Source organism: Peromyscus eremicus, chromosome 1 (genome assembly GCF_949786415.1).
Source record: "Peromyscus eremicus chromosome 1, PerEre_H2_v1, whole genome shotgun sequence".
Classification (NCBI taxonomy): domain Eukaryota; kingdom Metazoa; phylum Chordata; class Mammalia; order Rodentia; family Cricetidae; genus Peromyscus; species Peromyscus eremicus.
Window position 1 is genome coordinate 34,487,306 of NC_081416.1, and position 17,446 is coordinate 34,504,751.

Genomic DNA, 17,446 nt, shown 5'->3' on the forward strand with positions numbered 1-17,446 from the left:
TTGGTTACATCTACATGCATGGGCTTTCATCTCTGCATTGGCTCTGTGTTTCTTATTTAACAAGACAGTTACATCTACACTTGCATATTTTTTCCAGATAGGAACTATGTTATTAACCTTATATCCATAGCATATAACACCCAAACATAAATGTGTGTGCATGCTCATTCTCTCTCATAACATGTAAACCAAATGCCTAGTATGTAATATTTTATCATTTTGTTCCAAGGCTTCTTTCTTGGGTTTTTATAGATGCCTCTTGGTCATCCTGCTACCCTATCCTTCACTTTTTCTTAGATATTTAGAATATGCAAGCTAAATGCAGTATTGGTTTAAGAAATATGCAATTGGAAGGTCAGATGTATTAGAAAACAACAAATTATACCTTTTAGCTCCTTCACACACACCAGATCTAAATGAAATTTATTTCAAAATTTGTTGTTTGGTTTCAGCTCTAAGTCTGCTTTCCTATATTAGCATAAGTTCAGACAGCCTGAAAGTAAATCATAAATGCGACACCCTGGATTAGCCATGGAAAAAGCCCTTCCTGTGTACCACCGTCTACCAGAGTCCTGGGACTGGCTCTTTAAAAACTCTTCCATTGCTTCCTTCCTTTCTCCAAGCTGGCCATTCTGTTCGTCTTCTCTTGGCATATGATAATATTGCCTATTTATTACAGCACAGAGAAGGGTTTAAGTTTGATTACACCACAAGTCCAGGTGTAATCACCAACCTCCCTCAGGATCTTCTCCATCAGCCCACTTCCTCTGTTGAGTCCCCTTTCCTGCTGGCTAGTAGCTACAACCACTCCATCCCCTCTGTGAGCATAAAGAGAATCCCACAATAAGTATTGGAAACTAATCACTGAGGGAAATACAAAGGAATGACGGAAGGACAGACTGCCAACTCACAGGACTTCTTCTTGGCTCTCATGGTTCATATATGAGATTTCCTTACTCAAGGAAGTAGAGTCCCCAGGCCAAGTGTACCTTCTAGAATACTTCAGAGATCTTCTCCAAGGTGTTAGGTATTTGTTTAGGTCCTGGATATCCTGAAGTGGGGGGAAAGAACAAAAACAGAAATTCAAAATTGCTTAAAACACCTCAACAACTGAAATAGTCACTGTAGACCCCAAGAGACATCTGCAGCAGTCAGTATCTGTCACTGGGTTGTTTAGAGAACTTTTTGGCCTGTGGCTGCTTGGAGAAAGCAAGCTAAGGTTCCTGAACATAGATTAAGCATGACAGTGCCACCTACTGGCTTGTTTGCCATACTTCATGATCCTGGGCCTACCCCAAGTGACCCTGAAAAGTTGACTTCATTGTACTGTGGCTCTCTGTTGTAGAGAAGGTGGTAGTTGCTGATCCCACTAATAAAGACAAACTGCCCTTGTTCAGTGTGGGAAAGGTCTTGGTGTTATTTATTTCTTCCGTTTTGTGACAGGAACTTGCTTTATGGCCTCCAATTCATGGCAATCCTCCTGCCTCAGCCTTCTGAGCATGATGATTGTAGATGTATACCTGATTTAGAGTGGGAAAGTTCCTTTCTTAAGGAAACTTCTCTTTTCTCCTTTTCTTCATGCCATTGTTTTACTAAAATACAGTGCGCAAAATGTCAGGAAAGATGGTCTCCACAAGAATATGGACCAAGAACAAAGCCGCTGGAAGCTCTACAAATCTAATTCATATTTATCTTGAAGAGACCATGTTTCCAATCCTGTTCAATCTCATTGTCTCCATGTGTAACTACTGCCTGTGTGGTGGTCTGAATGAAAATGGCCCCATGGGCTCATAGTGAAAGGCATTATTTGAAAGGATTAGGATGTGTGGCCTCATTGGAGAAAGTGTGTCATTTGAGTGGGTCTTGAGGTTTCAAATGCTCAAACCAGGCCCAGTGGCTCTCTTTCTTCCTGCTGCCTGTGGATCCAGATGTAGAACTCTCAGGGGCCTCTCTAGCACCATGTCTGCCCGCATGCCACCATGCTTCTCGCCATGATGATAAGGGACTAAGACTCTAAATTGTAAGCCAGCCCCAATTAAAGTTTTCCTTTGTAAGAGTTGCTGTAGTTATAGTGTCTCTTCACAGCAATAAAACCCTAAGACAGCTAGTTATAATCAAACTCCAGTTCCTCTCTCCTGTAATAAATTAAAGCCGTTCTTTGCTATTAGATATTGCATATGGCTTCAGGGGAACCAATCAGGTCAGGAGCAGGGAGGGTTCTTTCTCTTCTATACATGGTCTTTTTTTAATTTGCATAAAGCGTGTTCTTCCACCCTCAACCTAACATGTGCAGGACCAGGGGTTTCATATGTCTAAATATTTGAGATGTTGTGAACCAACTATATATATATATATAAAAAATCTGCTCCATTCATCTACCATTAACAGATATATCTTGATAACTAAGGACATGTGGCGTACATTTAACTTTCTGTCTATTCCAATGTCTGTGCCAGAAAACAGAGACAAAGCTGCAGCTGGCCTCTACCCTTGCACACTGCACACCTCTCCTCTAGTCCACTCACTTGTGAACACCTCAGGCTAGTGTTCAGGATTTTTCTGCACCTTGAAAATGAATTGGCTGCCCCCCCCCCCGCCCCAAACATACACACACATACATTCACACTTATCTCTGAAGAGATTCACAGGCCTGGGAAGGAACTCAGGACCATTGGGCGGGGAGTTCTGAGATTCCAGAAAACAGCAGTGTGACAGAAAGGTAGGCTGGAGAGGAAAACAGGCTCCGAAAGGAAGCCTGGAATTCGGCAGGGGGAGGGGACAACCCAGGGAAAGGCAAACCAGGATGCTCACTCCACTAGGCTCAGAACAGCAGACTGTTCCCTGCTCTGGCCTTGGCTTGATGATGATGGTGAACATTCTTGTGTTTGAAACTACTTCTCTTCCAAAGCAGCTGTGGCCTGCATTGCCTTACACTTCACTACCTGCATGCTCTCTAGTGACAGTTTTTTAGAGATTTTGAAACAGTGTGAAGATAAGTATGCTGCTATATCCGCAGGGAACAAAGAGCCTGAACAGTCAGAGCTGCGTCTTAAATATGCTGCAGTTTGTGGGGCCATATATGCACATTGCCAGGGCATCGGGCCAACCCTAAAGAGCAGGGCCATGAGCAGTGATAGAGTGAAAGCTGCCGTTGTACAGAGCAAACTGACAGAAAGCGTGATCTTTTTTTCCAGTTTCAGTGAACACTATTAGAAAATATATGGAAAAGTACACACATAGGAGAAAGCAACCAAGGAACTCAGTACTTTTCCAAGTAAACATCAGTATTCCCTGCAGAATAAAGTTAGAAATTACTTGTCAGCAACCTCCCACTTCCCAGTTGTGAAACCTTGTAGCAATGCTAATTGCAAAATGGTTTGATGACCCCTGTTCTCATTTGGGGGATACTTAAGGAAAATAATGCTCACAACACCTTAAAATTCGAATTTTAAACCATACCTTTCCTCCATAGAAAGCATCTGAAATAGTTGGCACTACCTAACCTTAGCCTTGGTTAAACAAAGCACAAACCATTGACCATTGTTGAGCATTATGTGACTTGTAAAATCCAGAATGTTAACAGAATGCTGAAAAGATTATGATTGACTCGGCCGGGCGGTGGTGGCGCACGCCTTTAATCCCAGCACTCGGGAGGCAGAGCCAGGCGGATCTCTGTGAGTTCAAGGCCAGCCTGGGCTACCAAGTGAGTTCCAGGAGAGGCGCAAAGCTACACAGAGAAACCCTGTCTCGAAAAACCAAAAAAAAAAAAAGATTATGATTGACTCAAGAAGTTCTAAATCTGCATGTGAACAGTCTCACTACCTCCATGTGGGAATTCCTTTACTTACTTCTCAGAGTGGAAGTGAAAAAAATTAGCCAACACTCATCTGAGCTGCTCATCATTTCTGGTTGTATGATCTCCACTTTCCCTGCAAACACTCAGTATATGTGTGTCTAGTCCCTGTACAAGCCACCCCTTCTCATGATGTTTGTTTACATAAAAATCTTAATCAATGTTAAAAAAAATCACTTCCAGCCCCAACCCTACATGGAATGTATCATTTCAGAACCTCAAGCCAAAGCCTAACAGACTAGAATTCCTACAGCCCTCTTCAGTTGAGAGATATTCACTTTGAAATCATCTTCTAAAGGTTATAGAATGAAAGTTTAGGGTTCTATCCATGATAACAGGAAAATGGGCATGAAGACAGTCTGGCTTTGTCTCTGTACTAGACTTTTGGGTAAATGTACATGTTTAATCTTGGTGATAAAGCTGTTTAACTCATGGATAAGGAAGTCAGAAGCTTAAACAGTATAAGTGGCCTAGAGTCACATAGTTGTAGTGGCAGAGTTGTGGTTTAAAGCCAGTCAAGCTGGTCTATATCCTGCATGTTCTTGTTCTGCTGTACTCATCACTTTAAACTGGAGAGTTCAAAGGCTATATTTATTCTTGCTTGAGTCTTAGTTTTGTCATCAGTAAAACAAGCCCAGTATTTATGGGAATATTGTGAGGGTTAAATTAGGTAAGGTGAAGATGGAGTCATGCTGTAAGGAATAGGATACAGCCTTGTCCTCCAGACAGGCTCATGAGAACCACCCCCACATCACCAGCTGCAGCAACAACGACCTTAGAAAGCTTGCTTGTGTAGCACTACTCTGGGATACTGTGAGGTCTACACTGTCAGAGCCAGCCCAGCAGCCAGATGCCCAGTGCTGGCATTGTGAGGTAGATAGGATAGAGAGAGAGGCAGACAGACACATAGTAAACACTTACTTCCATTCCCATCCCTTTTTGCATAAGTTTATAAATATTGAAATTCTATGCATTGCCCAAGATTGTATTTGATTGTCTTTCCTTAAGATTTAATTGATTGTGTACTTATAATCTCAAACAATAATTTGTATAATTAGATCATCACTTTTTAGACCAACAAAGGTGAACTCAGACCCAAAAATAAACAGAAAAGATAACAAAGCATAATGCAGGCTTTAATAATACTGTATTGTAACAGAAAAATAGCCCACAGACTTTGAATACTGAATCAAATAATCCATAGAATTACAAAGAATCCAGCAGCATTCTTTGGTATGTAGCCAAAGTGATAATCAGAGGCAAATTAATTCAGTGATTTGAAAAACACAACTAACTAAATAGACTAGGGAAATAAGTCAATTAGAAAGAAAACACCAGAGTTAGGGAGGAGCGTCGATATAATGAGGTCTAGACAGTCATAGCTAAGCTTGAGTTCAATGTTGACTAACAGGAATGATGAAAGGTTTCCTACATGATTGTAAAATGGTAGGAGTAAGGGGAGGAGTCAGTACAGACTCTGCAAACTAATTGACAGAGTGGCATGTGAGCATATACCTATAATCTCAGCACTTGGGATGTAGAGGCAGGAGGCAGAAAGTTCAAGGCCAACTTCAGATAAATAGTGAGTTCAAGACTAACCTGGGCTGCATGAGATTCTCTCTCACAATGAACAAAAAAAGACAAAGGTATCTTCTTCCAATAAGCAAGTAGAAACCATGTTTAGAGAATTTCATAGTTAATCCCAGTACCCAGGAGGGAGAGGCAGGTGGATTCTGAGTTCGAGGCCAGCCTGATCTAAGTAGTGAGTTCCAGGACAGCCAGGGCTACATAGAGAGACCCTGTCTCAAAAAACAAAAACAAACAACAACAAAACAAATGGGGGTGGAAAGACTTTTATAATTAATGTGCTTTTGGTGCCTATTAGATTTTGATCAGCAGTAGCTAGCCAGATATGCACATATATGTATACATCCACATTGTCTTCCCATATATGTGTATGTGAAGTTGCAGCTACTTGGAGCACTAGCCTGCACCATAGGCCAGCATGCCCTCATCCTGAGTCTATGTAGACATCCCCTACCACAGCTGACACTCATGGAGGAAGAAGCGTCTAGCTGGAGCTTTCCTCACCCCATGGCCTGTCAGCTGCTGATGTTCAGGGTCAGTGGGAATGCTTACCAGGCCTGTGCTAACACCAAGTTTGGATTCTGCTGTATATATGGCCTGGGTATCTGACAGTATCCTCTGTACAGTGTAGACCTCATGGAACCATGCAATGGTGCTCACAAACCAGGCTATCCTTATCCCTTACTGTGTGGCTGCAATGTTAGACTTGCTCTCTAGGCCTTCATTGGATGAGGAACTTAAAGGTGCTCTCGTCTTCGAACCCATACATTTTAACATTCTCAATTTCAGTTTCTACTTCATTCTCCGGACTGACTACCTTGTGTCACTGACAGTTTTCACCTCTGTGATCCTAATAAACGTCTTAGGTACATGAAGCCTCTGTATCCTGCAAAGAACTACTCTTCAACTACTTGGTTGCTATCAGGCTCCTACTCTAGGCTTCTCAGAGACCCACTGAGGAGTGCCCTGGGCATGCTGTCCTGCTTCCCACCTGTGCTTTGTAGCCATTGTTGCTCCCACTGTGAGCTGCCAGGCTGCCAGGCTGCCAGGCTGCACTGCTTAGATATTCTCTTGGGCTTCTGTGCCTCTCAGGGGGATTCAGTATGGGATCTCTGGTTAGGATCTACAGGAAATGGTTTCTCAGACAAGAAGTCTTTCTCTTCAAACACAACAGAGCTAGATGAGGCAGCTTCTGCCTGTCATCCATGCAATGCCTGTCTGTAATCCATGCTGGTTCTGACTTTACAGAATTTCCTGTTCATCTGGTTGACATAATTTTAATTCCTATGTGTACTGAATGCCATGCATTTTCTACAAGAGCTCTTTTTAAATCCCTTAATTTATACATTTATATTCCTTAGTGAAATGTGAGATCTCTATATCCCCTTTCACTGACCCTCCCCCCAAATCTGTTTCTCCCTCATGACTTTAAGATGAAAATACCTGACCTCAAATGTAACATCACATATGTACTATGTGGTGGTAGTCAAATCAACTCCCGGTTTTCCATAGTTATGGGACGAATCCAGTTCCTCTGCCTTGACAAATTCCTAAGTTTTGTCTGGGAGGCTGAAATGAAGGAATAAGTGCATGTGTTTGGTAAGCATTTATGTACTCTTCACTGTGTGTATCGGGCACCACACTAAGGTTTGGAATGAACTGGTGACAGGACACAGTCCTCATGCTGTGGCACCAGTGTTACAGTTAGAACACACACTAGATGAGCAGACATGTTCAGCACTGCAGGTCCCTGCAGAAGGCCCTGTGAAGCAAGTGACTGGTCCAGTGACTGGGAGCAGTGGGGAATGAGGAACTTCAGACAGAGCTGGGAAAGACTCCTTCAAGAAAGTGCATTGAGAAAGTGACCCTGAGGCCACACTAAGAAATGCACTCTGTACGTGCTCTCATGTCAATACATAGTAGCTCCTCTCTGCTCCAGTCCTTCCTACAGCAGGAAAACTCTATAAAAGGAGCTTCACTAGTTTCTGGAACTAGAACTTTACAAAACCTGGGCTTTTTCGGGAGCCCCCCCTGTTAATTTCTATCCACGTCCTGTATGGATGGCTCCCTTCTCTTCTGGCCTGATGCAGGTCCATGTCATCTGCCCACTCTCCATGCTTCTCTTCTCAGTGCCTCTCATGCCTTTCTACTGCTTCTTTGATCAGCTGCTCAAACCTTAAGCCCGTGCAGTTGATTTCCAGTTCTCATTTTGACCCCTGAGGTTTCTTGGGCTGCCTCATTTTCCTGCTAGCCTTCATACCAGAAGCAACTTCTTGCAGGTACTTCCATAAGAGCATTTTCCAAATTGATCTGACTGATACTGGTTTGGGTCAGTGTTCAATTGTAGTAAGTGCTCATTAAATGTTGAATAAATGAACAGATGGACTGACTCTGAATCTTACCCCAGCCTGACTATAGGGTTGAAATTAATTCCCCCTATTATTTATCGTGTGTGTGTGTGTGTGTGCATGTGCGCACGTGCGTGTGCATGCGTACATGTATATTCTTCTCATGTGAAATCCATATAAAAAAAATCTCTCCTTAGGCTAGTAAAATACCTTCACTTCTTCATTGGATTCTGTGATTTCTCATTTATTTTCTTCATTTGCTGTGTGTGTAGAATTTTGTCATTAATCCCAGAGATATATAAGGGCATGGGTAGTGTCTTTGCTGCTCTTTGTACATCATCTAGCACAGGGCCTTTTGAAAAGCACTCTGTGTGTGAATGCTATTTTGCTAATGATTGTAACAATAGGTGGTTTCAGGTTTTGGGGATTTTATTTTCAGTGTTATGAATAGTCAAACACATCCAAGTTAAGCAGAAACATTCTAAAGAAAACCTTTGCATATAGTAACAAATGACTTTAAGGGTTTTTTTTTAATTAACAAATACAATATAATTTGAACCACCATAATCCAAAAATTAAAAATATTTCAAAATATGACATTTTTGAGTGCCACTATAAAACTACAAGTGTCAACCACCCCTAACTTCATGTGATGGGTTACACTCAAAAATCGTGTACATTAAAAATACTGTCTAAGATTGCCATCAGACTAGGTATATAAATTATATATGAAACAAATGAATTTTATGTTTACATTTAGGTCCCACCCATAATCATTATATGTTTGCAAATATTCTAACAGTTGAAAAAAATTCAGAAACTTGAAACCCTTTTGCTCCCAAGCATCTAGATCAGGGATACACAACCTGTCCTCACCTTTGTATAAGCAGATTGTGCTTAGAGTCATGACTGCCAGTTTATTTCAAGAACTGGATCCCAAGAGTTATTAAATGAAAATCCAAATGTGCTTTCAATCAGAAATAATATAACGATCCTCAGTTTTGAACATTCTCTGTCTACCATCCCAAATGTTTAACTAAGACCCAAGGTGGATAAAAAATTCCTGGAATATTTGTTGCTTATTTTAAATTCTGTGATACAAAATCATATATAATTTATAGTTTGAATTTTATTTAAGTGTACACAGGGATTGGGCCCATGTACTTGGGATTCTCTTCAAATAACAATTTAGCAGCTAGGATTTTGTTGCCCAGTCAGATACAGCTGTGAAGTAGTGGGATGGCATCTCCAGCAAATGGAGGAGGAGTTACATGTTGAGAAGGCCCCTTCCGTTAGAAGCAGGCACCTGGAAAAGCTATGCATTTATTCCAGAAAGTCGCTTAACAGTGGCTTAGCCAAGGAGTGGAATGCCTCTCCTTAATCTTCTGTTGTAACGCTAAGAACCATAAGGAGTAAAAGGATATATTATTATAATATCCTGAACTGTGGCAAAGATGAATTTGATTTGAATATGGAACTCTTTATAAGCAAATAAGAATGTCCAAGACCAAGTGTAGTGAACAAAAATATGTAGTCATAATTGGAAGTTAGATGGCAGTATGAACTTTCTGGAATTATGCATAAACTTACTCTGAAAGTGACTGTCAAAGAGGAATATTCCAGAACCCTTACCTTGGAATAAATGTATACGCTCCTGAGGTAGTTACTGTGGAAGGTAATGTTTATTTAGGTGGAAAAAGAAACAACATGTACATGTTTGCAAAATAAGATCAGTTTTATTACTTTATAGACATACCTTGTAGATGAAAATTATACTCCTATCATGGAACTCTTTATAAGCAAACTTCCGAATGTAAGTAGAATTTCTGTCTCATCCTTTTTAAGTCTGTTGAGAAATCTGAATTTCTAATAACTACTTTGAAAAAAAATACTGTGGAATCCTTTCTAAAAGCAGATGCTTTGCGTTTCACTTCGCTTCTTTTGGATTAGCTTTGTACCTCTGCTAGTCAGTTTTTTATTTAGTGTATCTATCTTTGTTCCCCCTGAGAGACTCAAAATGTACTTTCTTGCTGTTAAATTATCATCAAGCTATTGAACCAAAGTAGAAAGGAACATCTATGCCCATGGCTATTAATTGTTCCACAGTGCTGAGAACTCTTGTTCACATTGCCTGCAGCAAATGCCTTTCCTTTTTTAAAAAATGGGGCCTTCGTACCTTGGTAAATAAGAGCATCAATTAATTTAGAGAAGGTTCAAATTTTAAAATGTGAGATAAAGAATATTTCATCTCTGGAGCTCGCATTGTATTCGTCCCTCTCACTGCTGAGCGTGTCCCCACGACTGCTACACCATGCTCCAGCCTTAAGGAAGGCCCCAGCCGGACTCACTGGCCGAGCAGGGGGAGAGGAGCTGGTGTATACTGCTTGACGGGGGCTTTTCCAAATCCATTTCATCACACCCATCACCATCCAGGTCAGCCAGGCCTGTTTCTTCATTGCTGAATTGAAATAAAAGTAAAACGGAGCATGGAAGCCAAAGAAAATTGTTATCCTCTCTCAGAGAGGTGAAGGCAGCTCGATCGCGACATATTTTAAACTTCAAATTTGACACGTTGGATTGGAAAATTGTGTGGCCTTTCTAGTTAGAGATCAAAATGGTCAGCAGTTCACACTTTTAAAAAGTCATGGAGTGGTGTTTTTACCACAGACTGATAGAGTGTTCTTTTATTCTGTCAAGTAGTAACTATTGCACAAATGTCTGTTATTCTGCAGTTCGGTGATTTAAATGCTGTGTCTCCTGGAAATCTGGATAAAGGTAAGAACTGAAAACTTTGAAGGACTTTTTGACTGAGATCCTGTGAGAGGAAGCAGTGTGACTGTGCAGCACTCTGATCCTCTGGATGTAGCAAGCAGACCCGGGTGACAGCAGGAGCCAGCTGTCCTTGGCATCCCTCATAATGTTGCTGTTTGTTTCTTCCACCCACGTGTCTTCTTCATGTGACGTGTATTGGATGCAGAAAAGTGAATTTCAATGCAGTCCCAAACGTCTTTAAATTTTCTCACAGAAGTTCAATATAAATAACAATTATTGACCATGACCAAAATCCTGGAAGAAAATTCTAATATTGGACCAGAGGTTTTTATTCAAGGCCAGGCAAGGAAAAGATCCCTTAGCTTACCCATCTACTAGTCAGTTAACTTTTCAATGGAAAAGAACAGTGATGTTTATTGTAAAGCCACAGTAGTGGTTCAGGTGAGAAGGATAAAGAGATCAACGCTGGCATTGCCAATCGAGTGTGTGCTGCTGCGTATGCACGATGTGCACTCGTGAAGAACCTAATGGTCAATAAGACAATGCAATAAAAGAATAGGAGGGTCAAAGGTGAGCTGAGTGAGACTAGAACACACAAATCCTGCCCGACTTTATAAGAACAACCTATGAAAATGATGATGCAGTTTTAAATCATAACACGTCTTTCAGTAAAACAACACCATAGTAAATGTAGCCATCTTCTTGCTTGGGACTTGAGGAATTGTTATAGTTACTGGATTTTCTAGGGAGAACTACAGTTATACCTTCTAAGCAGAGCCTCTAGGGAAACTAAGGCCAAAGGAAGGGCTTGGGAGTCTACAAAGAGATAAAGAGATGCAGCACTCTTTTCCCAAGTGTGCTGCCTGTGGTTTCCAGTGTGCCCCCTCCGTGTCTGTTGAGCAGAAAGCATTATGCTAGAGCCATGTTTGTATCATCACTCTTTGGATATCCCTCTCTGACAAGTTGCTATTACTACTGTTCTTGGCTTAATTTCCATTGTAGTACCAGAGCGGGTAAATTAGAAAGTTAGACTCCCCCAGCATGTTATTGCTTCGGAGATACAACCTGTGGAATTGCAGTAGTAACCTTCAGGAAAATAGGTGGGTGATTACTTACCTCCAGTCTTCTTCATAAAGTGGAGAAGGAAAGAATTTGGTCAACCCCAAGAGTACCTCACTGTAGCTTTTGTGCAACTAAACTCAAGTGGGTTCGCAGAAAGGAGCACAGATGTCTATAGAATTCATTGTTGTCCTGAGGAGCTGGAGAAAGGGCTTGCTTTCCAGATTGCACTGTTGCCTATCCTAAGGAGCCCTGTCACTCAGAGAAGACAGACCCAATCAGATGGATTGAGAACTGTTGAGTGTGCTCAGACTGTTCTCTCAGGGCTATCTATCTACAAGATGGATAACAGGACCTTCTACTCTTCCCATCCCTGGCCTACTCACAGGGAGTTTGCCCTCTTGCTACTGTTTGCTATATGGTTTTGATTGTTTTTCACTTTGGAGCGTGGAGGCCAGAAATTGTGACCTGCCATCACCTTTTTGATGGGGTACAGCTGGTTCTATTTACCCTTAACCCTGGGACTTCCCCAGGTTACAAATGGAACATGAAGTTTTGTGGGGTTTTTCCACAAAATGAGTTATATCAATGTAATAAAATTTGGGAGCAAAAGTGAATGTTTTATATGTTTAATTTCCAGAAATGAATTGCAAGTATTTACAGTATTCGTGCTGCCAGCAAAGAAGTCCTTCGTGCATTTTTTAAATCTCACATTACCACTTCATTATTTAGCTTTTTCTTAGCATATGAATTAAGAATTTATTCAATTGGTGTTAGCTGTCTGTAGAGCAATAGTTACACAGTAGTAATATCATGAGTCATAGTGCAGGAGTTTTTCTGTGGAACAGCACAGGCCTCATCTACATTAAGTCAGCATAGACAAAACATAGTCTAAATTTTTGTGTGCCCTCCCCCAAGACCAGTATAATATGCCAAAGTAACTACTTTATGATGCCACAAATTATGCCATTATTCAATACAGAAATTTTATATAAAATTCCAAACATCCGAAAGAATTGTGGCTGTCTCACTGTAGCACTGAGGGGAAGAAAATCCCAGGAGAGGAAAGCCTACAAGCTTCCTCCCCTAGGGAAAGCTGAGGTTTCTGAGGGAGCCGGTATGCTCAGGTGACTCTGCCGCGTGTGTTGATGTCTTCCGGTGGTGTGTGTTTGTGCAGATGAAGGCAGTGAAGTAGAAAGTGAGATGGATGAAGACCTGGATGATTCTTCCGAGCCTCAGGCCAAAAGAGAGAAAACAGAGCTGAACCAGGCCTTCCCCGTCGTCGGCTGCATGCCGCCGGTCCTGGAGAGTGGTGTGCAGCCCAGCCTCCTGAGCCCCATCCACAGTGAGCACATCGTCACGAGCACTCAGACCATCAGGCAGTGCAGCGCCACAGGCAACACCTACACCGCAGTCTAAGGGCAGCAGGAAAACCGTTTTTCCAGCGTCTTTAACCCCACTGATACTGGGCTTAAGCTGAAAGTTTAACAAGCCTGAAGGTTGACTGTTGTCAAAAGTCTATCTGTGCTGAACGTTACCTTTTTGGAGTTGTGAAATGGAATGGGTGTATGTATTTTTCCAGGTCTTTTTTTTTTTTAACACAAATTATTTGCCTTTTAATAATAAGAGTTTCTCCCCCCCCCCCCCCCCCCCGTCCCCTTAGTTTCAGGTGTCAAGAAGGATTTTTACAACATGTAATGTCATTGTTTTTGTTTTTTCATAATTAAAAAGTAATTTACATTTTGTAGCTTAAAATATTTTATTGTTGATTGTTAGTCTTGGTGTATGATTTTATGTGTAAGTTTTTTAATTAGATGCACTTCTGTGAAATATCAAAAGAAATGAATTTCTTTGATTTACACTGGAGGCATGCCCATTTGGCAGCAGATGCATCAAATTTGCTTCTGAAAGGTGCTTTTCATTGGACAGAACCATAAGACACTATTTTGATAACATTTTGGAGTACAGAGAGAATACAGAGCGTTTTTATTATAGTGCTAGAGGGTTGGGAAGGTCATCTATTTTTCTCTGAAAAATATTGAGCTGTGCATTTATCAGTTCAGGGTAAATGACAGGATGGCAAGAGATTATGCTAATATGTACATAATTTGTGTACATAAAACTACTACACCATGTTAACAATGCAAGCTTCCGTTAGGCATCGACTTTTAACTATTACTCGCATACCAGTTCCTCTGTTTAAAGACTACTGATTCTGTATTGGGACCACTGCACAGATGCATTCTGCTCTTAAGTGGGGCTGTTATAGTTAGATACTGAAGCTGAAAAATGACTTGACTTTTTTTTTTAAGTGTACATGCTACTTATACTGAGCTGGACATACAGGAAACCATTCCATTTGGATGACTTTCTTTTATTCCAGGTCTTTTTTCTAATAGTAGTTCAATATGCTGCTATTATAAAAGAAAATGTATAGAATGCAAGGAATGTAGCGCCCTGCATATTGTTATTTCCTGGTTTCTAAAGTACATGGATTTCAATTTTACACAGAACCTGAAGGCAGGGTGACTGGCACACCTCACTGTTGCTGACCCCGATTCTATAGGATTTGGCTAGGTGGCTGGATGGACCATTGCCATTGAAGAATGTACATCAGGGATCATCGTACCTCGGCTATTACATGGTGCCTTAAAACAGAACTGAGCTAAGGTTTAGTAAGGTTTATTTTGTTCGTGTGAATAACTCTTCAATCCATTTGGTAAAGTGTGCCTGTCATGCTCAGATTCCTGAAGTAAGGACAGGTCACATGTTCTTCAAGGGGAATTTAGGGGGAAATGAAGCAAAACAAAGAGACAAAAACTTCAGTTTCTCTCTGAGTGACTGTGAGTGGACTTGTCTATGTTTTATCCTTGGAGCTGAATATCACTTGATTATAAATCAGATTGCTAAGGGTGTGGACTAACAGGCTAGTTTTCATACAAACATTTTACATAAAGATGGTATGTTGTAGACCATTCTTATCTAGTTACAATTCTGGAAAGCTAACAAAAAAAGCAGGTACTTATTGAAGTGCATCTTTTCAGTCTAAATGTCTGTCTGTGTGTCAGGTGTCTCTGTATAAACACACACACACACACACACACACACACACACACACAAACACACACGGGCACTCACCCATGCATGCATGCACACACATGGAGCAGGAGTCTGCTACAGTCAGAAGTAAGATCCTAAAGAGCACAGGCTCATCACATTTTATTTTGCATGAAAAGCCAAGGTTCTTTTAAGAACTCAACCATCAACAACAACAAAACAGGACACATCCTTTCGTTTAACTAACTATAAAAGTAAATTAGTGAAAGTCAATAAATAAAAAAATCAATAAAGCCAAAAAAGGAAAGGAAAGCACAAGATGATGTATAGATCACTACTGAGGCCTATATCAAACTGAAGACTTCATCTTTCCAGCCGGGTTGGGTGAGGAGTATGGTTGAGGACCATACTCTGGAAAGTTAAAGATACCAAATGGCTTATCAGGAAACACAGTGTATTGAAACTGTTATTGCCTGATTGATTGTCTCAAACTTCTGAAGGTCAATAGCATTTCTGAAGTAAAATTAAAATGTCATATAATTTTTAGTGGATTCTGATTTTATATCGAGCAGTTTACTTGAGTCTTCACTGGCATCCAAGCATCACTTCATTTACTGAAGATCCCCAAAGGCAATGAGTTTGCAACCCCCTCCCCTGCATAATCCATCATACGCTACAAAAGACCATGGATCTACTTCATTGTGAGTTAGAAAATGTTTACACATAAAATTTAAATCATAACATAATCTCTTCATTTTAACTATCCCTCCTGGGGTCTTTCAGTCTCCTGTCTCTAACCGGTCATGCTCGGATGACATCATGTCTGTATTGGACCAAATGTATTTACTGGTTTCACTGTGTTTATTGGTTGATTTTGAATGTATTTGTATCACTGTTTCATTTAACCTAATGTCGGGGATACTCGTATCATGAAAGGAATCTGCTGACAATGGTCAGATGTAGATTCGTGAGAGTGAGGGACTGAATGGCCCTCCAGAATTCAACATTTCTACCAGTTGTTCATGGTTTGTTCTAAATTAGGACAGAGTAGAACATAATGAGCATTATTATGGTTGGAACTGACTCTAAAATATTCTGGAATCTTATATAAATATTTAGGAACATTAATCCTTTTACACCAGTGTAGATAGGTCTAGCCAATACACACAACAGAATACCTATGGCTTATGACACTTCTAATTATTTGTAGTACACACTTGCACACACATCAATTTTGGATTTGAATTGTGAAATATATTAGAAAACAAAAATAGTAATTAAATGCAGGCATAAATTAGAATTATCAAATTTGTTGTAGTCATTTAACATTTTGTTTCCATTTTCCATTCATTGAAACTGGCTTTTCTAAGTATCAGCCACTACAAATGACACAATACTCATTTTAAGGACTTCTGGTATTTCTTGGCATTGTAATCAAATGCTAGTCTTGAAATACACGAGTATGAACCAAGTGCTACATTTCCAGTGAGGAAAAGGGGAGAGAGGTGCATGAGCTATTGGTATATTTCAGAAGAGATATTTCCATGTAATACAAATGAGTATCATAGGTATAGTTTAATATCAGTAAATACTTTGAGAATTATAGCCAAGAGATTTGCGCTTCCAAAACCAGTGAACAATGGGTGGAATGGGTGAAATTTCTCCTGGGAACACAGGGCCCAGTTTTTGATTTTTTTTCCTTTGGATATCAAGTTACTAATAACTTCAGGATTTGTATCCAAATCATGTTTGGATTGACTGTATGAGTCTTACTGCCTTTTCAGAAATCTGCGTTCCTTTTTGTGATTTTCCTTGTACTGTATAGCACGGTTCATGCACCTCTCTTTAGATGGTGTACTTTAAAAACAGAAGTAAAATACACAAATGGTTTTCTCGCTGCATACCTAAAGTTAGTAGTGTGCAACATTAACTGCCTTTGATTTGTAGTAGATGTTCAAAAATGAACATGTTCTTGCAGAATGCTGTAGATGTCAGTCAGGAGTGAGCACAGCTTCCATGCTGTCATCGTGGGCCTTTTTACATGGACACACTCTCTAGAAGTGTTTAATGCATTTTCAGTTTTTAAAAGATTATTATTATTATTATTATTTGAAATGTCTAAAATAATGCTGTGCTTGAAACATCTGTTTTAAAAAAGTGTGTCACTGTGATGGTCCTCATTGCGTGGACACAGTAGGAAGTGAAAAACTTGACTAGTCACATTTGTACACGAGGTAAGGCAGTGGTTATATATAACAGATTGACTTTGTCATAACCTCCCCCTCCCCAAATTCTTTTGAGCAAACCAAACTATCCAGAAACAAAAATCAGAAGTCTTCTGATCTCTGTGGATCACATCAGAGTATGGGGGAGGAGGGCTGGCATGCAGTGTTGTTGAACATCGGGCTGTGACTGGATCAGAGCAACCTCCATGTACATGGTAGACAAACCCATTAACAGAACCCTAGTATTTCTGCGAGTCTGGTGATTTTAAAAGACTGGAATTGAAGCATTAATTCAGTGCTTAATTAATTCTGGTCCTAGAAAAGCCCTTTGCTGTAATGCCTTGTATTAACCCTTTGAGCATTGTAAGATATACAATGGGGGATGAAAGCCTTTCAGATCATTTATTTAGACTTAAAAAAGTAAAATAGCGTCTATATCCAAATGTCTAATTACACTGTTTTTTAAAGGGGGGTCAGAAAAGAAAGTGTCTCCATGCCGAACACTTGCATTTTATATACAACTCTTAATTTTACTTCAAGAGGGC

At 40.3% G+C, this 17,446-nt stretch overlaps 1 protein-coding gene across 4 annotated transcripts in view; it reads left to right on the forward strand.

The window, feature by feature from the left end:
* The window catches only part of Rfx3 (regulatory factor X3), a 239,861-nt gene extending 226,686 nt beyond the window's left edge, over nt 1–13,175 (forward strand). For all 4 annotated transcript variants that reach the window (XM_059259371.1, XM_059259387.1, XM_059259379.1 and 1 more), the window contains 2 exons: nt 10,521–10,563; nt 12,797–13,175. In XM_059259371.1, the coding sequence (XP_059115354.1) occupies nt 10,521–10,563; nt 12,797–13,038 (285 nt within the window). In that variant the 3' untranslated portion in view covers nt 13,039–13,175. The remainder of the gene's footprint in view (nt 1–10,520; nt 10,564–12,796) is intronic.
* The last annotated feature ends 4,271 nt before the right edge of the window (nt 13,176–17,446 follow it).